Source organism: Pomacea canaliculata, linkage group LG11 (assembly GCF_003073045.1).
Source record: "Pomacea canaliculata isolate SZHN2017 linkage group LG11, ASM307304v1, whole genome shotgun sequence".
Lineage (NCBI taxonomy): Eukaryota > Metazoa > Mollusca > Gastropoda > Architaenioglossa > Ampullariidae > Pomacea > Pomacea canaliculata.
In genome coordinates this window covers 16,791,255-16,802,654 of record NC_037600.1, presented here as the reverse complement: position 1 = coordinate 16,802,654, position 11,400 = coordinate 16,791,255, and the positions used below count along the sequence as shown (strand labels likewise).

General features: G+C 39.3%; 1 protein-coding gene across 2 annotated transcripts; it reads left to right on the top strand.

Moving 5' to 3' along the window:
• Positions 1 to 4,547: 4,547 nt before the first annotated feature.
• Positions 4,548 to 11,310, top strand: LOC112575897 (alpha-(1,3)-fucosyltransferase C-like). Of its 2 annotated transcripts, XM_025258030.1 has the most exons (7): positions 4,548 to 4,727; positions 5,852 to 6,020; positions 6,467 to 6,861; positions 7,789 to 8,101; positions 8,476 to 8,582; positions 8,954 to 9,329; positions 9,675 to 11,310. In XM_025258030.1, exons 3-7 carry the CDS (start codon positions 6,500 to 6,502, stop codon positions 9,999 to 10,001), a joined length of 1,485 nt encoding a protein of 494 aa, XP_025113815.1. In that variant the 5' UTR covers positions 4,548 to 4,727; positions 5,852 to 6,020; positions 6,467 to 6,499; the 3' UTR covers positions 10,002 to 11,310. The 2 variants fall into 2 exon arrangements, with proteins under 2 accessions (XP_025113815.1, XP_025113816.1); XM_025258031.1 differs by lacking the exon at positions 4,548 to 4,727 and having other exon boundaries at positions 5,338 to 6,020.
• Positions 11,311 to 11,400: the final 90 nt, after the last annotated feature.

Genomic DNA, 11,400 nt, shown 5'->3' with positions numbered 1-11,400 from the left:
CTTCCACTCGTGCCGTTCTATCTACTTCTGTGTAACATTCTTTCCTTCCACACAATAGCAGAGGCAAGCTTATTCACTCTGGGGTTTTTTTTTTCCTCTTTGCCTTCCTATCTTCAGACCTCACCAGGCGTGGTGATGACCTGATGAAGACTACAAACAGAACTGTTACAGACCCTCTCGCGCAATGGAATGTTTTGTTAAGTTTTACATCACCACTAACACAACCACTTGCATCCATACAAGCAAAAAAAGTAATGTAATTAATAATGAAATGTAATTAAGGTAACGAGCTGAATCTTGTTAATAAAATATAGACAACTATATGATAGTGTATAAAAATCATGCAGACTTTATCTTATCAAACTCTCATGATGTCGTGGTTGTATGACATGGACATAGTTGCTTTTAAGTTTCACTTGCACAAAAAGTTCATTTTTTGATATTTTTTGTGATACCACAGTCTGTCATTAGTAAATACTCACTTACCATGAAGGTACACATACTTTATAGCATATAGCTGCTAATAATTCACAAAACTGAATATTATTAAGAAACTTATCACTTGGGCCCCAGTTCCTCAATGCTGGTTTCAGTTTAAGCAGTAATAAAAATATTGTTGTTACTGTTGTCCTTTATGTTCTCGAGGTCATCGGTTAGTCTTAATAATTAGACTTATTAAATTTTGATTAGTTTTATTAAATGAGACTTTGCTGAATTTTTTGTTATATTCCATTAAACCAGTGATGCCCAACCTTTTTCGGCCTGCGGGCCAAATCCATTTCGGACAGCCGTGTCGCGGGCCACTTCACTGCAAAAATACAAAAAGGAAAAAAAAAATAGAGCAGATACCATTTTTTTTTTAGAAACAAGTTGTACTTACCATTAATTATGTAGTAATTAGTTGGATATTTGAAGTTGTTTTCCCGAAACCAACTTCTGAATGTCCGGCCTCATCGTAGAGACACCAAGTCGGAGCACTGAATCGAAATGTTCGTCCATCGAAAAAAAGATTGAGAGACGCCCCTACGTGGGGATAAATACTTCTTCTTCCTTTTTTTTTCGTTTTTTTATGTCTTCTTTTATTACTAACATGCGGATATCCTTCACTGTGGGCAGAAGTTTCGCGGGCCGGATGGCACCGCGTCGCGGGCCGGATATGGCCCGCGGGCCGTAGGTTGTGCATCCTTGCATTAAACCATTGAAAAATAATTTCACTCATTCCTTGTGGGTTTTCCTTGAGAGAAGAAAGCTCCGTGATCAGCTGTTAAAATCGTCTACTTATAAACTTTTTTAGAACACATTCATCTTATGCTTCTGTGGGTAATTTAAAAATTGTGCTATGTCTTAAATACTTTGGTTTCGACCCTCAACCATGAGTAAGGCTCGCATGTTACTGTCTTGGTTGTGTTTGTCTCCCTTTACCTCACACAGGCGCACAGCCCGCACTCCAAGCTAATAATAATATTTGGAGAGGTAACAAAGCAAAAAAGCTAAGTCCCTCTGTTTGATACTAATTATCTTAGAACAGATGTAGGCAATATTGTTCACACTATTCCTATCATGGATAGAGAGATTGCGAAACCTGCATACAAATGAAAATTATAAAAGACTCAATAAGCGACTGGTAGAAAGGGCATAAGATTGCTTGACTAACTGAAATTTTTGTTTAGCTTTCTGCAGAAGGTACATGTATTGTTAGTCACGTTTTCAGTGTTGTTGTAATTATAAAAGTTGTAATTATTATAATCTTTTTGGCGTTCTATGTCAGGAATGCAGTTGTGGTGCGTGTGTGAGAGTATACGACTAGTTGAAAAGTCGAGACGAGCGTTGGTCGAGGGGAGTTCACTCTAGCGAAAATAGAAGCAGACGACATCGGCTGACATGATAGTCGAAGGAAGCAAGGAAGCTTCGAAGTCAGCCAAGTAGTAATTCCTTTGCTTAGCCAAGGTAACGTTTGTAAAACATATTCACTACTTATTTTATTCTACTCGTATGCTTTATTTTTTGCTTTGTCAACAATTTAGTTAGTGGCGAAATCAATGAATTGATAAGACGGAGGCAAGTTAAGATAACTGATGAGTTATAGCTAGTCGAGTGTAGAATGAAAGAGAAGGAAATATTTTGCACGGAGAATTAATATAGATGAGTTTGTTAGGAATTACTTAGAGGGAGAACAACGAACTCCTGAGGTCCAGACGTGCAGGACGTCGGTGACAGACGCTTCAACCGTCTGATCAGACTAAGTGTACATCAAGATGTTCCTTCCCGTCAAACCCTCCACCGACTCCACTTACCGTCTACAGGAGCAACTCACCGGAGCATCCTCGAAGATTCCTCAAGTAATGGGCGCAAAGATATTCCTCAAACGGACTTCCTTCGGCGAGTAAGAGTAAGGGCGGAAAATTACTCCTCCGGATGTAACACAGCATAATGGGCAAGTAACCTTTGCTCGTTGATGAATTGTTCTGGGTGTTAAACCACAGTTACTATAGCGCAGGGGTGCGGAAAATACGACCCCCAGACGTCTTTGAACCGGCATGTGTCAAAATCTAAAGTGCACTTCTTTTCCTTTTTTAATTTTAGTATATGTTAATTTAATTGAAATTTAATTTATCAAGTACAACAGCGTTAGAAATGGGCAGTCCGTAACATTCTAACACACACAAGGTACAAAGATAACAAATAACATGGCTGACATGTCTGATGGAGTCGTTAGAGAGCATCGGGGGTGGCTGCTTCGAAGGAAAGGCTGGTTCTAAAGTTTTAATGCGAGGAAATTCAAACAGCTTCATTATACACAGTAAATTATGTAAGTGAAGACCGTTATGTACCCATTTGTTGTCCATTTCATCATCACTAGGTTTGTTGTGTAGTCACCTGGCCTGGGTTTTTGATATTTTATAGCATAGCTTGTGATAAAATAACACTATAAATATCCATCAAAAGGAGAGTGATGCCCCTTCACCTGCATGGCTTGAGGGGACTGCGCTCTCCCACTTTGATCTTGTTCGTGGTGCGTATTTTGTGTGCATTTACCACTTATCTGAATTATTCTGTGCATACACCTAACCGTTTTCATCTACACCAGGGATGCACAACCTACGGCCCGCGGGCCATATCCGGCCCGCGAAACTTCTGCCCACAGTGCAGGAAATCGGCATGTTTGTAATAAAAGAAGACCTAAAAAAACGAAAAAAAAAAAAAAAAAAGGAAGAAGTATTTATCCCCACGTAAGGGGGGTATCTGCTCTATTTTTTTTCCCTTTTTGTATTTTTGCGGTGAAGTGGCCCGCGACACGGCTCTCCGAAATGGATATGGCCCGCAGGCCGAAAAAGGTTGGGCATCACTGATCTACACACCACCTCACAGCGACTTCCTGCCATAACATCTTTTTTCTCGCCTATTGGTTCTTTGTGCAGTTCGCCGGAAGGGGCAGCGCGGGGTCCAGATACCTACGCGGAGCCCTGAGCGAATTACCACAGAATATCCTTTCGCGGGGCCTTGGAGGGGGCACCAGTAGACAGATAATCGTGCGCGACTTACACGGGATTTTTCGGGGGACATCAAAGAGAGTGTCTGGGATCTTCATTTTGGCTTATCGAAATCAAACACTCTTCTGTCCCATATCTTGCTTCTTCTGATAGGAGTGACCGGATTGGTTTATCTCAGTGATGCCCAACCTTTTTCGGCCTGCGGGCCATATCCATTTCGGACAGCCGTGTCGCGGGCCATATCCATTTCGGACAGCCGTGTCGCGGGCCACTTCACCGCAAAAATACAAAAAAAGAAAAAAAATAGAGCAAATACCATTTTTTATTAGAAACAAGTTGTACTTACCATTAATTATGTAGTAATTAGTTGGATATTTGAAGTTGTTTACCCGAAACCAACTTCTGAATGTCCAGCTGCATCGTAGAGACACCAAGTTGGAGCACTGAATTGAAATGTTCGTCCATCAAAAAAAAAGATTGAGAGACGCCCCTACGTGGGGATAAATACTTCTTCCCTTTTTTCGGTTTTTTTTCGTTTTTTTTTATTTTATTACTAACATGCCGATTTCCTGCACTGTGGGCAGAAGTTTCGCGGGCCGGATGGCACCGCGTCGCGGGCCGGATATGGCCCGCGGGCCGTAGGTTGGGCATCCCTGGTTTATCTGAATGCCTGACCTTTCTCACAATCGAGGTTGCGTAAGCGCAGTATCCAGGGCAAAGCTACCCAGCGGCTGCTTCCTGCCAGTTTTCTCTTGCAGGATCTGACATGTGCTATTGTGCAACTGATAAACTCTAAAACAAAAAGAAAATGTGATACTGATGCTGTTTGTTTCCTGTTTCGTACATTGCGGTACACATTTGTCAACTAGGCTTTGTACCAGGAAGTAGTGGCGAGTTAAAAAAGATAATCGAAATCAGAGACTGATATTCTTCTTCTCTTTTTTGAAAAATATTTTGAAAATTGTTGAAATGAATTTGCTCGCATTATAAATACGAAGCGTTCAAATCGTACGGGAAACATAAAAAGCTGGAGTTATTTACTTGAGGTTGTACGATTTGATTGGTCCATCTCGCACAGCTCCACACCACGTGTGAACGACTTTTCCTGCTCTTCGCGGTGCAGAAGGTGGTGTTTAGTCAGGAAACAGTGTAGGACAGACTTACTCTGTTTTAAAGATTAAATTTTAAAGGAGTGTTTAATACCCCATGTCACTAGCACTTCTTGGAAAATCTAAGGTAAATGTAACATTTTTTTTACCTATGCTTACTAAAACTTCCTGAACAGAAAATTAATATTCCATTCTGCTGATTAATGTCAATGTTTGTTGATTATTTAGATTATTATAGTTTTGTAATTATTATAAGTGGCAAATAATGTTTGTTCTTCAAACACACTCAGTTAAGGAACAATAAATAATAATAAGGAATAATGACAATAATGATGGGTACTTACAACGCGCAGCATCATGACCAAGACAGATCGCACTCTATGCGCAGACCAATAATGATAAATGAAAGCTAACAGCCAGTGGACAGTGAGGTAAGTATAGACACACTGAGCAACATAAAGATGAGATACAGAGTAGAACGTACAGCAATGGATGTAAGTATGAAGGGATGCAGATACTATAAACAGAGCAAGATGGAGTCGTTACATGATGATTAGCATGACAGACAGTATTGCCAGGAGTTAAGAACAGTAATTCAGGGATAGTACTTCGTGAACGCCACAAATAGCCACATCAAACATCTCAGAAACAAACATTTTATTGCTGGTTTCCATCAGAAAAAAAAATTAGCAAGCTTAAGGTAACATCACGGGTTATACGTTATATAAAGGTAATTATAAACTGCTATTAAAAATTACATTGCATACTTCTGACATTAAATCAGCTTGGTTTATATGAATTGTTCACTGGCCAATTTCCCGATCTCAAGAAATAGTTGACCGAAAAAAAATGCTTTTTCTGAACTTGTCATTAATTTTAAATCAACTTTGATTCTAAACTCAAATTTGTCCAGACACATTTAATTATAATGCTGAGAAGCCGTAGGAATAAATAATATGCGATCCATAAGAAATCTGCAAATAGCAACAATAAAGGTCCAGTAAAGGTCAATATAGGCTTAATCTGGGGTCTCTGTGTTGTTGCATTGATATCTATTCCACAACAAAACAACAATAAAGAGTAAACTTGCTTCCAAACGATTAGCAGGAATTGCCAGATGGAGCTGATAGCTTTGAAAATCTTTCACTTTACTTTTTTTAATATTTTGGAGTTTGCATGTATAGCTAGTGCAGTTGGATGGAATTGAAAAGGATTCAATCTTAAAATGCTATCTGTGATTTCATTTAATAGAAAAGCACACAACACGTGTTGTAAAACACGGACGCACGCACATAACAGGTCCAGAAACAGGAGTACCCGGAAAAAACCACAGACAGTCTGCTGTCCGAAGACGGAGAGAGTTTAAAGAAAGTTGAGAAGAAGACGATGTTTTATTCATTCATTGAAACACCTATCTGAGGCGAGTATGGATTTTCATTGCTGTGTGACAGGTGTCCTTATCAAACGAAACTGAAGGCCTGCTGGGAAGTAGAGATTGCAGAGTTTTATGTTTGTTTAATGGTTATATTTATTGGATTTTGTTGTGACCAGGGACCTCACTTTGTGTACTTGAGGGACGGTGTACTGATATCGTGATATTCCAAGACAGAGGATAAACAAGTTTGATTTGTGGAGAATTATTTTCGTGAGTCGGATCACCTTCCGTGGTGGCTTTCCCTGCATGTGGGCTCGTAAAAGTTTTTAACTATTTGTTTATTGTTAAAATAACTTTTTTTTTTCAAGGCTCTCTGTCAGATCGCTTGTTTGTGTTGAAAGAAAGAATGCATAACTGTCACAAGCTTGAGTAGTGAAGTTGTGACAACTTTTCATGTTGTAAACATTTGCTTTCTTTATGGTATTCTACAGAATTATCGACCGACTGGTAAACGCTCAAAAAATATGAAAAAAATTCGGCGTGCATTGACAGTTTGCCTCATTGCTGTCGTCTGTGTGAGTCTCATCTGGATATCAAGAAATATCAATGCGGGTCGGAGCTCTTTACACTTCGTGCAGCCCGAACCGATTTTAATATTTAGGAAATTTCTAAAGTATCCCTGTGTCAACAACAGTGCTCAAGGTAACATCAGCATGACTTCTTTTGTGCCGCAGTCCATTGTTTTGAATTCAGATGTTCCACTCTGGCAAAGACACCAGACAAGCCAGGGTATCCTGGGGTACCCAGTGCCCCTCAATACATCGCAACATGGAGACAATGACAAGACATATGAGGAAGTGCAAACACCCGACCACTGGCCAAAGTTGTAAGTGTGTGAGTCAATTTTAATTAAAATATGTGTATTTAATTAGTGATTGAGATGTACCTACCCGACCTCAGCTCACCCAGAGTAGCATAGGTTTATGTGTTATTTTATTTTACCTGTTTTAAAACTTTGTTGGGTTTTTAAGTTTTCATTTTTTTAAATTTCTTTTGTATGATAGAATTTCGATGGATTGCTACCATTTTTTTTTGCGCAGTTTCTCATTTCTTAAATACCTTTCCTTCTGCTAAAGCAAAGTCAATGTTTAAACTGATAATGTTCAATTTAGGGGTTTTTTTCATTACATGTCTAGTTCAATCTAAGTCCTAAGGGCATCGAAACTTTGCTTTTAGAAAATATCTTTAATTTAAAGGGAATTTCAATATACAAGTAATAGTCAAGATATAATCTTAATTCAACAAATGAAACACCAAACTGTTTGTGTTAAAAGTGAACAACGTATTCATTGTCACTTTACATTTAAGATTTTATGAGTTATTCCCTTTCTTATTTGGCTTTATTATACTCTGGTAGTACATATGCTATGTCTGTCTCCACATATTCATATAGAAGGAACTGGACATATTTTGAATTCTATTTTGAATTGATAAGACCTACTTCATTTGTAGTAAAGTAGTGTTCCTAGACTAGTCATCTGGTAGTTTCTTATTTACTTTAGCTTTACTTTTGTATTTTTCTTGCCATCTTATTTTATTGCTGGTTTGATGGCTATTATTCTTATTGCTTATAAAATATTAATGTTGAGATTGGCGAGCTGAGGATTTGTAAATTTCCAGGTCAGGAGATTTTTCTTTGTTTCTTACTGTTTGAAATACATCATAACGCCTTACCTCACACTCTATTTTTTTCTTGTCTTCTGATCTGACTTTTTTACCTGTTGGTCTCCTAAATAACTTGCTTTTAACGCAGCTCCAAGAATTACTACAAGAACCCGATTCCAGAGAGCCCCTTTCATCCCAATCACACCATCCGGTGGGAGTTTGATTCCAGTCAGCTACTCAAACGACCCGATGTTATGAGTCAGCCTCCAAAAATCATCACGTGGGTGAGAAAGCCCCGCCATATTCCGTTTCTTCCGGAACCTGTGCGCCTGCGCGTGTGTCCGGAAATGCCTTGTCGTGTGACCTCTAACCCGTTATTTCAGGAGCAAAGCTCGGCCCTCTTGTGGTCTGTGGAACACATGTCGGAAACAGAGCCACCACCGAGATCGTATCCCGATCAGGTAAAGATGTCCTCCCGAACATTTTATAGACTAACAGGAGCCCTCATCCCCTGAAGACTATCTTAAAAGAAGCGATCTGCTAGACATACAAGAGCACTGCTTCCTTTGTATCTCACAGTAAGGTGACTAAGAAAGAATGTTCAGCTACTCAGAATAATCCATCTGCTGGAAACGAAAGCAGTTTAAATATCTAGCACAAAGCCTCAGACTTCATCAAAAAGTGTAGGTCGATACAAAAGGCACGAAAGCACTACAGATCAAAGCATAAAAAAAAAATAATAAAAAAACAAAAACAAAAAATGAGGATAGCGAGCGCCCTGGAGCTTGTTAGATGCAGGAACACCACTCTTGATCCTTATTTCCATATTTTTAAGGTTTTTGTATTTCACAATCTTGAGCCACCGAGGGCCGGCTGGGTGTGTTCCTCCACGTATCGCCTGGATTCCTGGAGGTCAGCCTTTAACTGGACCATGAACTATAGGTAATACGGACTAAGGCAATGGTGTTGAAATATGCGTGTGGCTGTGTCCTTTTATTTGATGAAAAGTACCAGTCGCCATAACTGTGAACTTACTGAAAAAAAAAAACCAACAACAACAACAACAAAAAAACAAAACGTTGATGATAGAGGTTAAACAATAATGTGGCGATCCAACCATTTCACAACTCTTTCCCGTTTGTTTGTTCTCGTCCCTGTCAACAGTTTATTGAAGCTAAGCAGTCTGATAAACGGATAAGTTGATTTATAACTGGGTATCCAAAAGGGGAAAACGCGTAGACGTTTACACAGACACATGGACACGACAAGAATAATTACTTGTGTTGAAACGTCTGCCCTCGGTGATGTTGAAGGTTTGACGCCGACATTCTCAGTCTCCATGGCCTGGTGGTCAAGCGAAGACGTCCAGTCAAGCGGAACTACACGGACATCCTGGCCAGGAAGACCAAGTTCGCTGCCTGGGCTGTCAGCAGTGTTATAGATCAAAGCAGACGGAAACAGTTCGCCGCCATGCTGCAGAAGTACATCCCCATCGACATCTTCGGGGAAAGTTCTGCACACAGATGTCCTCGAAACCAAGACGACGCCTGTTTTCAGACATTCAGCAGGGACTATAAGTTCTACCTGGGTTTTGAAAACTCCTTGTGTAAGGACTACATTTCTGAGAAATTCTTCCGCTATCTGAACTTAGACACGGTGCTGGTTGCACGAGGCAGCAACGATTACAAGGTAAGTGATACCAATTCATCGTTTTGCTTTTATTTATTATTCTTCTTCGTCTGCTCATTCTTGGTGAATAAGCTTTCTTTCTAGAGATGCAAATCGCCTTACACAGAGATATATAAAAAAAATAATGATGGCAAGAAGTTGCACACAGGCACTTGCGTCCTTATGTTCTGATTTATTTTACCCTAAAAATTGTTCCTGCTAAAGTTTAGAAACAACAGACATTGGTGAAATAACAAATAACATTTGTTTATCAACACGTCGCGTGTCTGGTAGACCATGTGTTCATTTATACTTATGAAAGCCAATATATTTACTTACTCTGTTCTACTGTCAACTTGATTACAGTTCCACGCTCCTCAAAACATCTTCATCAACACGGCGGACTTCCCAACAGTCAAAGACCTCGCCGACCATTTGCTGTACCTCGACAAACACCCCGAAGAGTACATCAAGATTCTCGAAGCCAAGGACGAGTACGAGGTTCTGTTCGAGGACTACCCGTTGCGTAGAGATGACGGGCGAGTGTTCTTCATGCATTACCAGTACGAGGCCACAGCTTTCTGTGAGATGTGTCGCCGTCTGTGGAACCTGGACTCCTACAGACAGACCATTCCAGATGCAGGAAAGTGGTTTGATAAAGAGCTGTGTTATGAGGCCACAGATTTACAATAGTAGAGTAGTTTTAAAATTTCGAACTCAAACGAACTGTCAAGCGAAGCGTGCGATCTTTATTTGTCGAGTTCAAGTACAACCGTTACTTGTTTTGACAATCAGAATCTTGAGAACTGTAGCACCATGGCCTGCGAGGTCAGCTGACGGTCAACTTTGACCTGACCTTTGTATCGATAGTATGTAAAGACGGGGTTAATAACAAGGACTCATTTAATACATTTCACTAAACTGTGTATTCATAATATAGTAAGGTATGGTCGCTGGCGCTGTGCTTCGTGTATGTGAGCGATAATATTTTTAATGGCATTTTGGAACACTTTACATTAAAAATATTCTTCATAAATTATATTTTGTAATTAATGTAGCTGTTTTACGAAAACATGTTTATGTCTCCAGCGATGACAAAACTACATAAAAGTCTCATATAAAATTATTAAAAGAAAATTATTTATAACGTTTATATCTGTGGTCCCAACAAACAACCAATATATTTTTGATATTAAAGTTATGTCGAAATTGTGACTTTCAAGATAATTAATTTTTAGTTTTATTTCATTTCAAAACAATGTTTACAGTCATTATTTCAGTGGAATAAAGTCAAACTGCTTTTTCTTCTTAACTTCAACACTTGCACGCGATATCGCAACAAGCAAGCACAACATCAACAAAAACTTCAAACATTTAAAGCTGCGGTGATCTGTACAGAAGGATAGATAATGTAGCGAGTAATGGGACTGAATTTTCTGTAGTACTCTCCCTTGTATTTGTTTGTAAGAATGTTTATTGTTCCTAAAAGCACATACACACTGTCACACCCGGATGCACACACATGCACACAAACACACAAACACACATACACGTCTGTGCTGTCTGCAGCATGGAGGATGAGGGGTAATTGGGTTTTCCATTTTTATTCAAAACAACTGGAATGACAAGAAAAGCTTCAATGATACATGCTGACAATTGAGTACTAATACTCGTGAGTAAAACTCAGCTCTTAGTACGAGGAGGTTGCCATGATCTGTTGTCATACGGCTTTTCTGTATTCGTACTTGGTAATCTCTGGCTACAAGTTTCTATGAATGGCCATGCTTCATTCATTCTTGGTTGTTTTCAGACCTGTCATTAATTCACGTAGTTTCAAATATCTGAATTTGGATTTATGTTGATGGTTTTTTCGTGTATCATTAATAGCATGACAGTTTTGATGACGAAGCTGAAAGTGTAGACCTGTGTATACCAGTCCCTGGAAGTGAGGGCAAAACGAATGTGTGTGGGTGAAACAAATAAAATGAAAAAAAAATCGGCTGATGCATGTAATACTTACTATAATCATAAATTTTCGTAAGTCTGATAGACAACCGTAGACTGCCTCATGAAGCTTTCATTCGCGTTCACA

What these genes read in the sequence shown, in the direction of transcription:
- LOC112575897 (XM_025258030.1), top strand. Translation starts at nt 6,500, where the DNA reads ATGAAAAAAATTCGGCGTGCATTGACAGTTTGCCTCATTGCTGTCGTC. An exon ending in AACTGGACCATGAACTATAG is followed by an intron (nt 8,583 to 8,953) that starts GTAATACGGACT and finishes GTGATGTTGAAG; the next exon opens with GTTTGACGCCGACATTCTCA. An exon ending in GAGGCAGCAACGATTACAAG is followed by an intron (nt 9,330 to 9,674) that starts GTAAGTGATACC and finishes ACTTGATTACAG; the next exon opens with TTCCACGCTCCTCAAAACAT.